General features: G+C 39.3%; 1 protein-coding gene across 1 annotated transcript in view; it reads left to right on the forward strand.

The window, feature by feature from the left end:
* Window positions 1–18,852, forward strand: part of PHLPP2 (PH domain and leucine rich repeat protein phosphatase 2) — a 72,112-nt gene that overhangs the window by 38,415 nt on the left and 14,845 nt on the right. Inside the window, exons 6-13 of the mRNA XM_059043922.2 lie at window positions 966–1,120; window positions 3,194–3,340; window positions 3,722–3,952; window positions 5,208–5,410; window positions 9,877–9,937; window positions 13,141–13,236; window positions 14,546–14,701; window positions 17,227–17,427. Of these exons, the coding sequence (XP_058899905.1) occupies window positions 966–1,120; window positions 3,194–3,340; window positions 3,722–3,952; window positions 5,208–5,410; window positions 9,877–9,937; window positions 13,141–13,236; window positions 14,546–14,701; window positions 17,227–17,427 (1,250 nt within the window). The remainder of the gene's footprint in view (window positions 1–965; window positions 1,121–3,193; window positions 3,341–3,721; window positions 3,953–5,207; window positions 5,411–9,876; window positions 9,938–13,140; window positions 13,237–14,545; window positions 14,702–17,226; window positions 17,428–18,852) is intronic.

An 18,852-nucleotide genomic window follows, 5' to 3' on the forward strand; every position in this document is an offset into this window, starting at 1 on the left:
TTTACTTCCTGCATGAACTGTTAACTTTCCATCTTTATTATTTGTTTTTTTTTTTTTTTACCTTTTACTTGTAGACACTTTACAGCTTATACCTCTGTTTTTCAAGCATCTCATGGTTTTAGGAAAAAGTAAAAATTAACTGTTTCTTATAAATGAATAATCGGATCTCATGACCTTTCTTTTCTTTCCCATAAATAAATAAATAAATAAATAAATTTATTTATTTATTTATTTATGGCTGCGATGGGTCTTCATTGCTGTATGTTGGTGACCGGGGGCTACTCTTCATAGCTGTGCGCAGGCTTCTCGTTGCAGTGGCTTCTCTTGTTGCGGAGCACGGGCTCTAGGCACGCGGGCTTTAGTAATTGTGGCACACAGGCTCGGTAGTTATGGCTCGCTGGCTCTAGAGTGCAGGCTCAATAGTGTGGCGCATGGGGCTTAGTTGTTACGCGGTCTGAGGGCTTCTTCCCGGACCAGGGCTTGAACCCGTATCCCCTGCACTGGCAGGAGGATTCTTAACCCCTGCGCCATCAGGGAAGTCCCTCCCATCTTTTTTTTTTTTTTTTTTTTTTAATAAATTTTATTTATTTATGGCTGTGTTGGGTCTTCGTTTCTGTGTGAGGTCTTTCTCTAGTTGTGGCAAGCAGGGGCCGCTCTTCATTGCTGTGCGCGGGCCTCTCACTATCGCGGCCTCTCTTGTTGCAGAGCACAGGCTCCAGACGCGCAGGCTCAGTAATTGTGGCTCATGGGCCCAGTTGCTCCGTGGCATGTGGGATCTTCCCAGACCAGGGCTCGAACCCATGTCCCCTGCATTGGCAGGCAGATTCTCAACCACTGCGCCACCAGGGAAGCCCCCCTCCCATCCTTTTAATCGGTGCCTTTTTGTGTCAATGCCGTTCCGTCCTCTGCTGGGTGGGAAACATTTGGGGCTGGCTCAGATGGCTCTTCTCTTTGACCTTGTCCAGGTGGTGTCCCAGCGTATCAGTACCGTGGACCTCTCGTGTCACAGCCTTGAGGAGGTTCCTGAGCATCTCTTCTACAGTCAAGATATCACCTACCTCAACTTGCGACACAACTTCATGCAATTAGAAAGACCAGGGGGCCTTGACACTTTCTACAAGTATGTGGGGCATAGGTTTCCAGATTAGCTTACTAAAACTGAATCGTAATCAATACCTATAAGTGAGCATGTTTACCATCATATATATATTTGAAAACTTCCCCTCCATTTTGAAGAGGAAGTTAAGAATTTTTATTCACACAGTTTTCCCACTCCCCTTCTCCCCTCCGTACAAGAGAAGATAGATGCACAGTTTCCGTTATGGAGGCAACACTGAGCTGCCCTTGATTTGGATAATCCTTTTCTATATGTCATTGACAGCAATGCATGATCTGCCTCCAGGGTAAATCGAGAGATTCTGTATATGGGAAGTTTTTGAATCAGAAGTTTCAAACTTAAGTTACTTAAAGGAAATAGGCCAGATTTCAAGAATTCCACTCCCAGCTTAGGGCTTTTATCTTTCCTTTGCACCTGCTACTGCCAACTCTGAAGCCTTTTGTCAGCTATGAAACCTCTCTCTTCTAATAAAGGAACCATTTCAGTCCTAAGGGGCAATGACCCATATATTTTCCCATCTCCTTTGTTAGAATATATTCCCCATTCCCAGCCTCCACCCATTTCATCTCCTTCCTCCCTTTAAAAATGGGTGGAAGTGAATAAATATATGGTGTAAGTAATTGTCTGGGCTTCTTGTGGGGAGGAGAGAAATTGGAAACTAAAGCATTCAAATTACATGGTGATTAAAAAGATAAATGCACATTGAAATGACATTTTATATACTTAGTAACTAATATTTCTAGAATAATTTTCAGAAAGCATATGATTTTTACTTCATCTGAGATGTTTTGCAAAGGTTTTCAAATAAAAGCCTATATTTAGTAATGAAATAATTATTTTAATAATATTGATATTTAAAAATAAAAACAAGCTATAATTTTAAGGAGTGGGTTTCTAGTATTTCCTTCTGTTTCTATGAAAAGAGGGTTGATCTAGTTTGAGGACTGGATTAACAATTTGGAAGTCAAGGTGCCAAGCCAAAGGAACAGTCACTACTCAAGCTGAAATTTTGGAAGAGGAACATTAGAGAGAGGTACCAAGGATTCAAATCTAGAAGCAGATGATATAGTTTGTCATCGTGGAGAACACCACCTCAGCCTTACCGTCTTGTACTAGTATAGTAATGAAGTATAATACTTCTAAGTAGAATTACAGGAGTGACTCCTGTGGATCCAATTTATGATGATACTGTCTCTCAGACATTATATAGATACTTCTACAAAAAAAATTGAAGCATTAAAAATTAGTTCATGTTGTATATCATCACATTACAGTAAAACTCAGTATCACGTACATATTTTTAAGCTCTAACTGGCCCATTCATTTCAAGTGACTTTTTAAAATATATGTATATATATTTTAAATTTATTTATTTATTTATTTTTGGCTGTGTTGGGTCTTCATTTCTGTGCGAGGTCTTTCTCCAGTTGTGGCGAGCTGGGGCCACTCTTCATCGCGATGCACGGGCCTCTCACTATCACGGCCTCTCGTTGCGGAGCACCGGCTCCAGACGCGCAGGCTTAGTAGTTGTGGCTCACGGGCCCAGTTGCTCCGTGGCATGTGGGATATTCCCAGACCAGGGCTCGAACCCGTGTCCCCTGCATTGGCAGGCAGACTCTCAACCACTGCGCCACCAGGGAAGCCCCTCAAGTGACTTTTGAGCCAGCATAGTTTCAGTACAAAAAAAGAAATTGCTTATTTGTTAGCTATTCCTGTGTCCATGGGTTGATTAAATATTGATAAGACTTTGGTATATTGCACGTAGAAATTTAATAAAGGAAAAGATTTGAAGCATATCAATAATGATTGATTCACTTTGATAGAAAATAATTGTACCAATGTGAGCTTTTCAAGATTTTCTGCCTTTTTAAGGAGAAGAGAGAACAACTCCTGTCGCACCAGACCTGGTTTTCTCAATAGCTTGCACTGGGTGTTAGTCATCTTAGTGTCTATGCCACACATAATGTTGTGGCACATACTGAGTGCTCAGTAAATATTTGCAGAACAAGTTCTTTGATGGACATTTAAAATAGATCACTTTTTCATTCAGTAGTATAATGTGCCTTTGCTTTTTAGATTTTCTCAGCTTAAGGGCCTGAACTTGTCCCATAATAAGCTTGGGTCATTTCCTGTATTGTTATGTGAAATTTCTACCCTGACTGAGCTCAACCTTTCCTGTAATGGATTCCACAACCTGCCGAGTCAGATTGGCAATCTGCTGAAGTAAGTATCTGACTTTTACTAGATTTGTCTTTTCCTGTGTTTGCAGCGTAAGGAACTTTTCTGGCATTTGGAATGAAGGTAGTTCCATGAGCTCTTGCAGTGAAATAAATCATGTAATTATGAGGATTCTGGTCAGCAGCAGCTACTTGCCTACAGAAGTAACTAGTCCCTCAGTTTTAACAGCAGAGGCTCTGATTACCCTTGATGTTAGAGGGACCATCTGTATTTCAGTTATCTTAGTAAGAGTCTATTTAGATAGACTTAGGGCATTTTATCATTACTGGACTCATAATAAGTTAATGACAAGTCAAAATCCGTAATTCTAATTCCATCCATTCCAGTTAAAACCTTTCATCAAGTAGTTTTGTTTTCTTCCTGCAGTCTTCAAACCCTCTGTCTTGATGGCAACTTTCTGACTACTTTACCTGAAGAATTGGGAAATCTGCAACAGCTTTCCTCCCTGGGAATTTCCTTCAACAACTTTAGTCAAATTCCCAAGGTTTATGAGAAACTCACTATGTTAGATAAAGTGGTTATGGCAGGAAACCAACTGGAAGTGCTGAACCTGGGGGTGCTGAACTGTATGAGCCACGTCAAACATGTGGATTTGAGGTGAGGTCATTCTTCACCGTGCCTTCCTTTCGCCTGACCTCTAATGGACCTTTACGTTTTCTTTTTATGAAGACTCTTTAAAACATTAGGATTTTAGAACACTGTATGTTTTCAATGCTGTAGTTAAGCTTCATTTTTCACTCAATGGCAGAGAGGTTATGAATGAGGTAGGTGTACCATGTCGTAGAGGCAAAGGTTGTTCTGACTTACTCTCCCAGCAATGTTTTATGAGAACTCCGATTTCATCACATTGTTACCAGTGTTGGATTTTAGCAGTCTTTTTCCTTGTTATCAATGTAGTAGGTAGAAAATAGTATTTCATTGTTTTAATCAGCATTTATGGGGAGTGAGTTGAGTGTCTTTTTGTATGCTTATTGGTACTTTGTATTTTTCCATAAACTTGACCATTTTTCTGTTGAATCATTGGGTTGCTTCTTGATATCTATGGTATTATAATTAAAATGTTAACAGTTTTACTACTAACAATTTTTAATAAGAGTTTTATTCCCTTTTAAAATATATTATTTATTATTTATTTATAATCTTTTCCTAAAGGAAGCTAGTAAAACACACATACTGGATGTTCTGTCATTTACAGTAAGTCATCGTTGTCCCTTATAAAGACATAGTAACAGAAAAATTTATTGAAATGCAGGAAAATGAACCGGCCTGCCTGCATTAAATCAGATACTTATATAGAAGAGAACAGAGAAGTCATCATTTTCTGTAATTTGCCCTTGAACTATTCCATATTGTTACAGATTATTTTCCTCTTCATTAATTGAGGTCATGGGAATCTTAGCACTAGAGAGAGTCGGCAGAGCAGCGAGAGGAAGTATGACTGCTTCCTTTTGCTCTTACCCGGTACTTACTCCGTGAATGACTTGCTACTCCTAACCCGACAAGTTATGTTCATCTTCTTGTTCCTTTGTCCTATTCCTTCATCCCTACCTAATGTACTTGGTATTTGGGTGAAAGTTTTCAACTGTTGGTGGGCATGGTCCCCTTTCCTTTCTCTTTATTTACTTTGTACATGTATTTGCCAATCTGGATTGTCTCTAACTTAGTTTATAAACAAAGAACTCAAGGTACAGCTCTCTGTGGTTATTTACTTAGTACCTTGCAAAATGAGGCAAGTAGTGAAATTCTTATGCTGTTTAGGAAAGAGAAAAAAAGATCATACTTCTATTTTTCTTTTGGTCAGTACATTTAGTAAAATTTATTTCTAATGATTTTTTTATTTCTGAATATTAAGGATGAACCATCTGAAAACCATGATTATTGAGAACCTGGAGGGAAATAAGTACATCACCCACATGGATCTGCGGGACAATCAGCTGACTGACTTAGATCTTAGCTCCTTGTGCAACTTGGAGCAGCTGCATTGTGAGCGGAACCAGCTGAGGGAGCTGACGCTCAGTGGCTTCTCCCTTCGAACTCTCTACGCCAATTCGAACAGTGAGTTCTCTACCCAGTCTCCTGTATTTCCTCTTGTAGCTCTTGTCCAAGCTTTCCAAGAACAATGGCATCTGGAGTGTTCCTCAGATACTCTGCGAAGCAGAGTTTGAAGTTCATTGAGACCTAGCTTTAAGTTTGCCGTCAACACTTCAGTGGTTGAGATATGCATAAGAAGACATTGCAGGACAATTTGAGATTCACTAAGTGAACATAATAATAAGAGGCATTCTGCAGAATGACAGGAAGTTAGGAGGGTGGGCAAGCACGTTCAAAAGAGAATAAATATCAGTGATGGTCTAAAACAAGGGTTGTCCAGCTACAGCCCAGGGGCTAAATCTGGCCTACCATCTGTTTTTGTATGGCTCACGTGGAATGGGTTTTTACATTTTTTAATGGTTGGGTTTTAAAAAAATCAAAGGAAGAATAATTTTGATATGGGAAAGTTATATGAAATTCAAATGTAATTGAATAAAGTTTGATGGGCACACACCCACATTCATTTGTCTACATATTAACCACTCATGCTACAGTGGCAAAATTGAGTAGTTTTAAGAGAGACCACGTGGCCCACAAAGGCCAAAATATTACTAAATATTTAGCCCTTTACAGAAAAAGTTTGCCAATCTCTAGTCTAAAACCTTGTGCTGCCTCAGTTCCAGACTGAGAAGCCCTTCATTTCAATAGTGATTTATTTGCCCCAGGAATATTTTTCAATGTAAAAGGTCTCACGTTTGTTGAGGCCATTCTGTTTATAGAGAGTTCTTCTTTACCGAAGAAGTTATACAGTTGACCCTTGAACAACATGGGTTTGAGCTGCACAGGTCCCCTTTTTTTGGTTTGTTTGTTTTGTTTTGTTTTGCCCACACCATGCGGCTTGTGAGGTCTTCGTTCCCCAACCACGGATTGAACCTGGGCCACAGCAGTGAAAGCACTAAAGTCCTAACCACTGAACCGCCAGCGGATTCCCTGCACAGGTCCACTTAAACATGGATTTTTTTTCAATAGTAAATACATTTGACCCTTGAATAATGCGGGGTTTAGAGGCACAAATCCTCTAAACAGTCAAAAATGGGAGTATAACTTTACAGTTAGCCCTCTGTATCCATGATTCTGTATCTAGATTCACCCAACCATGGATTGTGTAGTACTGTAGTATTTACATATATATATATATATATATATATATATATATATATATATATATATATATATATATATATATAAAGTTATGTGCGGATTTTCAACTGCACAGAGGGTCAGTGCCCATAACCCCCACATTGTTCAAGGGTCAACTGTAACTACTTTTTCTGTGTTTAAAGAAGTAAAGGAAAAGATGTTTAATTTCACTAAGTATCAGTCAAAGAAATGCAAATTTTATACTCAAATACAATTTTATACTCATCAAATAAAAATAATAACACAAAGTGCTTACTGAAGATGTGGAGAAGCAGTACCTCTCAAACGCTGCCAGGGGGAGTTGGTAAAACCAACACGGAGAGCAGCATGATGGTGTCGGAGAAGACAAAGATACACAGAGCCCATGTTCTAGCAGCTTCCCTGCTTGGAATATCTCCCGGGCACTCACATAGGAGATGTGTCGTAGAATGTTTATCACAGCCTTGTACGTTATAGTGAAAAAAACTAAAAATATGACTATAAATAGGAAAATGGGTAAACAAAACAGTGATAAATTTATATAATAGAATATTGCATAGCAGTGGAAATGAATGTTCTAGAGCTTTGTGTATTAGTATGGGTAAATCTCAGAAATCTTTTGAGCAAAAAAAGAAAGTGCATATTTTGATATCCTGCAGTGAAAGGAATGGTCCTCTTGAAACAGAAAGATACCTATGAATTACTCATTCTAAAAGCCTGTGGATTGGACTTCCCTGGCGGTGCAGTGGTTAAGAATCCACATGCCGTGGAGCACCTAAGCCTGTGTGCCACAACTACTGAGCCTGAGCTCTAGAGCCTGCGAGCCACAACTACTGAGCCCACGTGCCACAAGTACTGAAGTCCGTGCGCCTAGAGCCCGAACTCCACAACGAGAAGCCACTCCACAAAGAGAAGCCACCGCAATGAGAAGCCCGCACACCACAACAAAGAGTAGCCCCCCGCTCGCTGCAACTAGAGAAAGCCCGCATACAGCAATGAAGACCCAACGCAGCCAAAAATAAATAAATAAATAAATTTATTTAAAAAAACAAAAACAAACAAATAAAAGCCTATGGATTTAGAATGAGATACCAAGATCTGTTACCCCTCCATGGTGTTATTTCCTTTTTGCCAATTGGAATCAGATAATTCTTGGTTTTTCTGACTTACTTTTAAAAATTTTGTTCCCCTTTTTGATACTCTTGTGACCCATATTGGTCCGATTTTTGGAGAGATTAATTATATTCAGGATTTTATTACTTTGAGTGGTGGTCAAGAATAAACATAAATGAGGTTTGCTTTCTTATTTTTAACAGTATGTTAGGTATTCAGGAGTCAGTGGTTGAGTACACTATGTTATATCAAATTTTAAAAACACATAAAAATGTTGTTTGCTTAGCTCTAAATATGCCATGACAGTATGAAAGAATCTATGGGAATGATAAAAATCATATTCCGGATGTCATATTCCTGATGGTGTTTGCCTCTTGGTATGTGCAGTGTTTTAATTCTTAAAAAGGCTGAAGCATATAAGGCAGAATGTCGCGATTTGTTAAAAGCTAGGTAGGTGATGGGTGAAAGAATATTCCTTATTTTATTCCCTTTTCTGTATCACTAAAATATATTACTAGGATAAAAGAGAGTTAAGACTTCTCTTTTCATTGCCTTTTATCATGTTACAGAAGCTTCAGATTGTAGCTTAGATTAATTGTTAGGGCTGTTTGTTGAGTCGTGCTGTTTATACATGTTGTGAGATGGTAGTAGTTCTTTTGTCCTGGAAATACTTATTATCAGGCCTAATCTGTATTCTTAAAGTATCTAGAGACTGAATGACTGGCCCTCTGGGAAAAGACCCATTGACATACATGTAGGCCTTAGTAGATTATGTCACAGTACTGTTAATGGGGTTTGTTATGTTCACAGAATCCTTAAATTCTACAACCTGGAAGAATTCACATCAACACTTGAAGTTTTGACACCTCAAAAGTAAAGAACTCAGCTTTCAGTTTAACCAAAGAATTTATCCAAATGGCCAATTAGCATAGGGAAGTGCCATCACACCAGGGTCATCAGGGATATGCAGATTGGAATCTCAGTGTGACACCACTGCACACCTACCAGAATGACTAGAATAAAAAAGGCTGAAAATACCAATGCCAGTTGTTGGGTGTGTAAATTGTTGCAACCGCTTTGGAAAACTGCATGGTAGTATCTCCTGAAGTCACACATATGTACCCACTGCACTCCGCAGTTCCTCTCCTAAGCTTGTATTCAACATAAATGCTTATGTTAGTCCACAAAAGACATGGACAAAATGTTCACAGAGGTACTATTCATAGTAACCCCCAGCTAGACAAGACTTAAAATGCCCATCACTCTACAATGGGTAAATAAATTGTGGTATATTCCCAGGAAAAATTTTATACAGCCATGAGAATGGATGAACTACAACCATATTCAGTAATATGAACAAATATCTCACAAGCACAATGTTCAGTGATGAAGCCAGGCAAAAAAATTTTATATAATGAATGTGTATATTTATATAAATAGGTAAAAGTAATCTGTATGTGGGGTAGTGACTAGAGGGAGGGGGGGATGAGGGTAAGTTTCCAGGCAGCTGGTACTGCTCTGTTTCTTGATCTGCCTACTGATTATACCAGTACGTTCTTTTTGTAAAAATTCATTGATCTATACATTTAAGATTACTGTACTTTTCTTTATTTGTTTTGCTTTAATTAAAAATTAGAATGTTGCCAGGGAAAATTCAGTTATTCATTTTTAAGGTTAGTAAGCTAAGCAATTATTGTTAACGTTTAACAGCTGCCTGATCCAGTGTGACTCCGGTGCAGTACCCAAGATCCTCCAGTTAGTTGTTGCATTTGGTTTTCAAATGGGGATCAAGCAGTGAAATAAAGTTAGTCAATGTGAGTTACCCACTGTTTTTTAAAAAATTTTTAATTTTAATAGATCTTTTTTGGAATATAATTGCTTCACAATACTGTGTTAGTTTCTGTTGTACACCGCAGTGAATCAGCCATATGCATACACATGCCCCCGGATCCCCTCCCTCTTGAGCTGGGGTGAAGTGAGAGTAGCATCAACATGTATACACTACCGAATGTAAAGTAGCTAGTGGGAAGCGGCAGCGTAGCACAGGGAGATCAGCTCGGGGCTTTGCGATGCCCACTGGTTTTCATCTTTAGTTCATGTCAGTAGGTGACATCAGTTTTCATCAGCTTTCCCTCTTGTTTACTCTCAGTTACATTCTTCTTTGCAGAACGTCACTAACCAATCTGTTTTCTGATTAGGGCTGACAGCAGTGACCGTCTATCCAGTACCCAGTCTGCTCACTTCTCTGGAACTCTCCCGGTGAGTGTGTCTCATGAGGGTGGTGCTTGTTTGATTCCAGTATTTCAGAGATGTCTGTGGGCACTTTGACAGTTTTGAGGTACAAGAAATGCTAATACACTGAAATATTTGGATAACCAGGAGAAGAGCAAAGGTTGAGTGGAGGAATAAGTTTAATGGCCATGCTATTTAGATAAAGGAAGGTCCTCTTGAAACAGGAAGGTGGCTCTGAATTACTCATTGTTAAAGTTTGTGGATTTAGCATGAGTTGTAAACAAAGACCTATTTCCCCTCCATGGCAGTGATTTTCTTTTTCCAATTGGAATCAGATACTTCTTGGTTTTTAGTGACTTAAAATGTTGTTCTCTTATTTTTTTGATACTCTTGTGACCCATGTTAATCTGATTTTCAGAGAGATATTAATTCTATTCAGGATTTTATTTCTTCTGTTGGTGGTCAAGAACAAATGTAAATGAAGTTTGCTTTCTTTCCTTCCTTCATTTTTAATACTGTGTTAGGCATTCAGGGTCACTGGCTGAGTTTTACAGTCTAGTGGAGAGTTTGACCATGAAATAAGCAGTAAGAGGGCAGCATCATAAGTGCTGTGAGTGTAGAGTGCTAGAAGCAGGTAGAAGGGGCAGTGGACAGAGTCCCATACGCTCAGGGTTTTCATAATGATTAAAGGAGACAGTAAACACAAAATATGTAGCATAGTGCCTGGCATAAAATGAGTCTCTCAAGAAATATTAGCTGTGATAGCCAAGTTTCTTTTTGTTGTTGTTACTTTATCATCATTATTATTAAGCTATTGTTCTAGATTCCCTTCCATCCATTTCTTTCTGTCATATCTTCCCATCAAAACCCCAACATGGATCAAAACTAAGATTGACCTTCCCCACTGAGCTTGATCATTACCGAAGAAGATCATGTATTTAGTTTCCAGCCTCATCTGGAGTCTCTTCTGCCGTCAGCTCCTTCGAGTGTCCTGACATCTGTTCCAAATTGCTTGGCTTCTCTCAGCCCCACTGCCCCTCATCTCCTCGGCTCCAGAGCTCAGTTTCCCACTTGACTGGGAAAATAGAGGTCATCGTGGGTGATCTCTCTCAGCTTCCTACCCCCTTGTGTAAATGCACGTAGATTCGTATCCATTCTCTGCTTCCTTCCTCTGTTCAAGGCCGGTCCAGCCATCTGTGCCTTTGATCCCATGCACTCCCACTGCTCTGGACCTTGCTCTGTTAGTCCTCCTCCTCCTCCTCCTCCTCCTCCTCTCACGCGTGTTCGGTGTTTTTCTTTTCCTTCGTCTCTGCACACACTCATAGCTCCTCTGTCTTAACAAAAAATGTTCCCTTTATCTTGCAGCCCCTCTAGTTATTGTCTGTTCCCTCATCCCTCTCATCCCTTTTTGTCCAAATTTCTTGAGAATTATCTGCATTTATTGGCCCAATTTCCTGTTCCCCTTTGTTCACCCCACCACAACTGGCTTTAGATCTCCTCTTGTGGAACTTTTCTGTATTGACACTGTTCATCTTGTTTTCTTTTCTTCACGTGTGCTGTTTCCTTGGCTGGCTGAGATAGTGTGATTATTTTTCATGCTGCTTTGACCATTTATTCTGTCTCTTCCTTAACTCCTCTTTCTTAGCTAGCCCTTTAAAGGTCAGTTATCCCAGGGTCTGTCTCTGGCCCACTGCACTTCTCATTTGACACGATCTCATTTACTCCCAGGATTTCACTACCCTTCAATGTCAGCATCACCCAGATCACCAGTCCAGACCTCCTTTCCTTCAGCCTCAGACCTGTATGTCTAATTTCATAACAGATGTTTCAACTTTCACTTCTCCAAGTATCTCAAATATGTGCAAAATTAAATTTATTATCCATCCCTACACCCGCACTTTAACTTGTCTTGTTTTCTGTTTTGGCTTTTGGCATTATCATAAGACAGTCAGATCCAGATGGACACCACTGAAATTCATGATTCCCTCATTTGGAGCTTATCAGTCCTTTCTCTGGATAGGATGTCCTCTCTGGTCATCTAGCCTAAAGCCCAAATATCACTTTTCATTTATTCCCTCTGCTCCACTCACATGTCTAATCCATCTCCAAGTCATTTTGATTTTTGTCTCCTACATGTTTCTGGCGCCCCTCCGCTCCCTTCCAGGTGTGTTACTACTCATTGAGGCCCTCATCATTCTCTGTCTGGAATTCTCTAACAGCTTCCTGATTACGCTTCCTTTTACTAATATCACCACCTCAACCAGACCTCCGTGTATGCACAGAGTGAGCTCTTAAAAGTGCAAAACTGCTCACCAACGCTTCAGCGATCCCCCTACATCTGCAGGATAAAGTGACAACCTCCTAGACGTGATCAGATATTTCTAGCCTTGTTTCTTCCCACTCTGTGCTCTGTATTGGCTGTTCCAGCATCACCAAACTGCTTATTATTCTTTTCTTGCCTCTGTGCTCTAGCTCATGTTGTCACCTCTTGCTTGGAATGTCCACCACACCTCCGGTGTGTACAACATTCTTCAGATTCTACCCCAGATGTCATATTTCTTAGGGAGCTTGCCTTGAAATGCTTCCTTCACTAAGCAGTCAGAGCAGCATCTGCATTTCTCTTACAGCACTTATTTCATTCTGCCTCATCGTATTGATCCATCGATCAGTAGGTACTTTGAGGCTTGGGGAAGCTAAGTGACATCTGAAAATAAATTCCTGTGACTGAATATCTGCCCAGTGTTCTACTAAATATTTGAATTCGCATTCTAAATGATCCAGAACTTTTCCCCCACTAGTTATCTTTTGTCCTTTCATTTGGTTCATTTTTTCCCAGAATTTGCTTCTCTTCTCCCCCCATCATTACTTGAGGAAATCCTACTCATCTCTGAAGATTTGTTTAAAATGCCTCTTCTTCCTTTAAGGCTTTCCTCCCCATCCCATCCCACCACCTATGTGCTTTTCTGTACTGTTTGTATCTTCATTGAGCCCGCAGCACACTTGATCCAGTGTCAGGCATGTATGTGTGCTTGTCTCTCTCCACGTTTCTGTCAGTGACATTCATTGAGCACCTACTGTTTTCCAGGCCGTGCATCAGGGATGCCTTGGGGATAGTGCTTCTGCCCTCAGGGAGCTCAGGGGACCATTAACGATACATTATAGACTAGTGACATGGAATGAGTTCCACTCATCATCTTAAATGATGCCTTTTAATTGTTTATTTTCTGCAGAAACCTGCTTGAGTGTGTCCCTGACTGGGCCTGTGAAGCAAAGAAGATAGAAGTTTTAGATGTGAGCTATAATCTCCTGACAGAGATTCCTATGAGGTATGCATGTGTTAATGTATATATTATGTGTGTATTTAATTAATTTTCCTATATTTGGGTTGTCTTTCAAGGGTACTTTGATTCATTTGTTCAGTAAATATTGAGTATCTGCTAAGTGCAGGGCAGCGTGAGTGCCGTAAGGAATACAGTAACGCCGAAGGCATAGTCTTGGCCTGCAAGGAACTTATTAGTAAACAGATAGTCGGGGTGACTTGTGCAGAGATAACTGTGATAAAATGTAACAAGAGTTGCTGGCATAGGTCGATGACATAGTGATAATAGAACATTTGTATTGGATGATTGATTATGAGCTGGGCAATGTTCTAAGACCTTCACTTTCATTATCTTATTTAATCCTGTATCAACCTTATATTTTATAAGTGCTGTTATCCTCCTCTTACAAATAAGGAAACTAAGGCTTAGAGTGGTTAGGTGATTTGTCCAACATTGCACTTAACTAGGAAGTGATAGGAGCTGGCATTTGAATGTAGTCATTCTTACTCCAAAGCCTCACTCCTGGTTACTACACTATATAAATAAAATGTTTTAGAAATTCAGAACTTTGGATAATTAGAGAACGCTTCATGGAGAATGCCTGTTAGAATTGACCTTTATAAGATGGTAGGATTTCTGTATGTGGAGGGGAAAGATAGAGGTGTTGGGAGGTGGGGGTCGGGGTGTATTAAAAAGTGCCAAAATGTGAAATGTGAGGTTATTACTTAGTGGAGTCTTTAAAAGTAAATTAAGGGTTTGTAGCATAGTAGGTATGAACACACCTTTGGAGTCAGACTTTAATCCAAATCCTGACTATACCATTTAGTACATTTGATGTGAGAATCTTTGGCAAATCAAAGTCACTTATCCCTTCTGGACCTAATAGTTAAATGTCCTGGCACATTTTAAGAATTGAATAAGGAGTAGTGTTTGTTATAATAAATTTTGTTATTAGCTTATTATAATCAATTATATTAATATTAATAAATTCACTGAATTTTTGGTGCTGTCTGTCTAGACCTAAAATCTAAATTGATTTATTACACAAATTGCTTTTTTTGTTTAGATGTTCTGGGCTGTGTGCTTTCATTAATTCACCTTTTCCCAGAATGACCTCAATGACTTCCTGGTGGGTGGTGGGTAAACATATGGTTGTGGCTGCTTTCTTGGCTCAGGCACCTGTCAGTAATTATACTGTCTAGAAGAACACAATTCTACTAGTTTACTGATTTTAGTTAAATAGCCAAGGGCAGACTCAGGAAGAGAGATTTAAGTCAGTTTTTTGTTGTTGTTTCTTTGTGCTCTATCCCCTTAGAATCCTTAGTAGCTTGAGTCTTAGAAAACTAATGGTGGGACACAATCATGTGCAGAACCTTCCAGCGCTGGTGGAGCACATCCCTCTCGAGGTGTTGGATATTCAGCATAACTTGCTTACCAGGCTGCCAGATACCCTCTTCTCTAAGGCCTTAAAGTAAGTACTGTAGATTTTATTTAGAAGAGCAGAATCATTGGCTAAGCAAACTGCCTGGACTTGTCATTTGAGTGACCTTTGGAACCATCTTTACAGAGTGTTTATCTCATAATCCAGCTATGGGTGGAGACTTATTTGCAATTTGTATGGAATAAAATATGACACTGTCTTTTTAAAAATATAAATTTATTTATTTATTTTTGGCTGTGTTGGGTCTTCGTTGCTGCGCACAGGCTTTCTCTAGTTGTGGCAAGCGGGGGCTACTCTTCGTTGCAGTGCACTGGCTTCTCACTGCGGTGGCTTCTCCTGTTGTGGAGCACAGGCTGTAGGCGCACAGGCTTCAGTAGTTGCGGCACATGGGCTCAGTAGTTGTGGCTCACAGGCTCTAGAGCACAGGCTCAGTAGTTATGGCACACGGGTTTAGCTGCTCCATGGCATGTGGGATCTTCCCGGACCAGGGATCGAACCCGTGTCCCCTGCATTGGCAGGTGGATTCTCAACCACTGCGCCACCAGGGAAGCCCCATGACACTGTCTTATGAGGCAGGAATCTTCAACTCAAAAGGTGAAATAACCATCAAGTACTTAGGAAGTTACAGTGTTGTAAACAGATTTAAAGAGTTTGGGAAGGTTCAGGCTTTCATCTCAGAAAGCCTCTTTGATCTTCAAATAGAGGTTTCAGCATTCTGATACAGCTTCTTTGGGTACTTTTCAGCTTTTGCATTAGGAGAAAAGGGCATACCACTGAAGTTAATTTAGTTTTTTCTTCTAGCTTTGCTAAGCTATCATTAAGTTATATTCTTTATTTGCAGGGCTTTTTTACTCCCTACTTTGAAAACTGTGCATTTAAAGTTATGTTGTTCCAAAAGTATTATTTACTTTCTCATTGTAAATTAACAAATAGATAGTATGTCTTCCTATTTTAATACCTGTAATCAGGTTTATTTAACACATATGTCACCATTAAATGAAAATTTGTTTTTAATTATAGTTTTCTGCAATATGGAGAAGGCAGTATTGTTCTTCAATTTTGACATGGAGAAAGCAGAGAGAAACAGTGGTAATTTAACTAGGCTGCAGGAGGCATACAAAAAGCATTTAGCCCACAAGTGTCTGTCTGGCTTGTTCTCTGGCAGTTTATACATCTCTTAATGTGTAATATGCTTGGTTGGAGTTTCCTATTTGGAAATTCTAAAAAAACATTTGAGGGAAATTTTCTTTTTGGAAAGTTTTAGTGTAGTAACATTTGTTAATTAATAAGTATTTGTTAGTAATGCATTACAGTGCATTTCATTCTGATGACTGTCTGAATAAAATTAGTTTCAGCTCTAGAATCTTTAGTAAGGAAGTTACTTAGCAGTTGTAGCAAACTGTCAATAATATTTAATACTAACTCTGCATGGAGCACTTTTGGGATATATGAAGACACAAACAGACACACAGTTCCCTCAACAACTTAAAAGCTAATTAGCAATGTGGATCATACAGTTTGAAAAAGACTTAAGAACACAGAAGTTTAATAATATTAGCTGCCTTTTACTGAGCATGTTCTGTATGTACCAAACACCATGCTAGGCAGATTTTAAAAATCATACCATGTTTTACTTCTTAGATTGGTGAAGATTAAAATGAATTATGATACTCAGCGTTGACAAAGGTGTGAGAAAATGCAATCATATATCCTTCTGGTGGCATAGCCTTTCTTTGGTGGTACTCAGGCCTGTCACTGCTGTGGTCTCTCCCGTTGTGGAGCACAGGCTCCAGACGCGCAGGCTCAGCAGCCGTGGCTCACGGGCCCAGCCACTCCGCAGCATGTGGGATCTTCCCGGACTGGGGCACGAACCCGTGTCCCCTGCATCGGTAGGCGGATTCTCAACCACTGCGCCACCAGGGAAGTCCGGCATAGCCTTTCTGAAGTATACTTTGATACAGCCTTTCTGGAGCTCATTTTGGCAGTATATGTATAAAAATCTTAAAGATATATGTATCCTTTGACCCCACATATTCTGCTTCTGGGAATATGGCCTAAAGAAATAATTGGGTGAGGACTCAAAGGTGCTCATTACAACGTCTATAATGGCAAACAATTGGAAACAGCCGATATGCCAATTATTAGGGGATTATAGGGGGATTGGCTAAATAAATATCCTATTAAAATCAGACAAACATTTTTCCAAAGGGTGTCCTCACAGTTCATATATTTGTGAACATGATACTCAACAACATCGTTTCAGTGGTCATGCAGACAGTAAAACATGAAGCTGGGTTAGAATTAGACCAGCACAGAATCCCGGGAACACAACTAAGCCTGCATTCTTCCCTCTCTACTTGGCTTACATGAGTTGAATAGAAGGAATTTTGTTTGGGTACGATCAGTCAGAGAAAACTACCTGGAGGAAATTACTTTTGTCATGAGTTTCGGAGCACGGAAAGGCAGTGTTACATACTGAGATGGCATGATGGTTTCCACACAAGAAGACAACAAGTAGCCATAAAGGAAATGATGATTTGCATGTGTTCTGTCAGTCTCAGATACTTGAATGCATCTGCAAATAGTCTGGAGTCTCTGCCATCTGCTTGCACTGGGGAGGAGAGTCTGAGTGCACTGCAGCTGCTCTACCTGACCAACAACCTCCTGACAGATCAGTGTGTGCCCGTCCTGGTGGGGCACCCGCACCTGCGAATCTTGCATCTTGCAAACAACCAGCTACAGACTTTTCCCGCAAGGTAAGCAAACGTGAACTTTGATCATATCAGATACGTAACATGATTCTGCATTTGTCAGACTACATCACAGCTATTTTACTGGGTACTCTTGCGTTTTGTTGACCGACTTACTGGTGCTGTGATTCCACTACTTGAAAGGGAAAATCTGTACCCTGTTGTTAAGTATCAGTAACCACAGAGATTGTGGTTAAAATGTGTTTAATTCTTAGTTCTATTTACTTAATAGTGGTCTGAGAATTTTCAACCTAGAAAGTACAGGCTTATGAAATAAATTAAATTCTGAAGATAATTCTTTCTTTTCTCCTGTCAGCACTGATATATAAAATACTGTTGAGTCCATTAATTTGTTCATTTTTATATATGTTGAATGCCTACTGTATGTCAAGTACTATATAAGTACTAGGGAAACAGTGGTGATGAAGTTAACAGTCTCTGTCCTCAAGGAACTTGCAGTCAAATTAGGGAAATAGACAAGTATACAGGCAGTTGCAATGCAGTGTAATAAATGCAGGATGTTAAAGATATGCACGGGTAGCTGCACTGAAGAGATGAATAGTATTTAGCCAGGCTACATTTATAAGACATAGGAGAGATATTTAGTGTTGTCAAAGTTTTTGTGTTTTGTTTTAACATCTTTATTGGAGTATAATTGCTTTACAATGGTGTGTTAGTTTCTGCTTTATTACAAAGTGAATCAGCTATACACATACATATATCCCTTGTCAAAGTTTTAAACAGTGTCAGTGGAGAAATAAGTATCTTCCAAAATACATTTGATTAAAAAAAATTTCTTTTAGAAAATTTGACACCAGAGGCACTTCCCTTGTGGTCCAGTGGCCAAGACTCCATGCTCCCAATGCAGGAGGCCTGGATTCGATCCCTGGTCAGGGAACTAGATCCCACATGGCACAATTAAGAGTTCGCATGCCACAACTAAAAGATCCCACATGCCACAACTGCAGATCCCACTTGCGGCAATGAAGATTTCGCAAGCTGCAACTAAGACCCAGCACAGCCAAATAAATAAATAAATAAATAAATAAATATTTTTTAAAGAAAATTTGACACCAGAAAAATCCATTTATACCATAAAGGTAGTCATTAAAAATCATGTTTTCAAAAACAAAGAACATAGGGAAATGACATTTGATATAATTTGAATGAAATTTTATATATATATTTCACATAAAATTATATCATATTTTATACAATTTGAATGAAAAGAAAACTATTTGTATTCTAATTTTGTTTCACAAATTTTCTTAGAAATGTGTTAAAGTTGAAAAACGTAGAAATTGTAATTTTTGTGATTATAAAATGAGATATTTGGAGATATTGATTGCTTCCTTGAAAGAATTTGAACAATGGCCTTTATTAATTAATTTTTTTTCTTTTTTTTCCAGCTGCATTGGGTCTTCATTGCTG

This window comes from Kogia breviceps, chromosome 18 (genome assembly GCF_026419965.1).
Source record: "Kogia breviceps isolate mKogBre1 chromosome 18, mKogBre1 haplotype 1, whole genome shotgun sequence".
NCBI lineage: Eukaryota > Metazoa > Chordata > Mammalia > Artiodactyla > Physeteridae > Kogia > Kogia breviceps.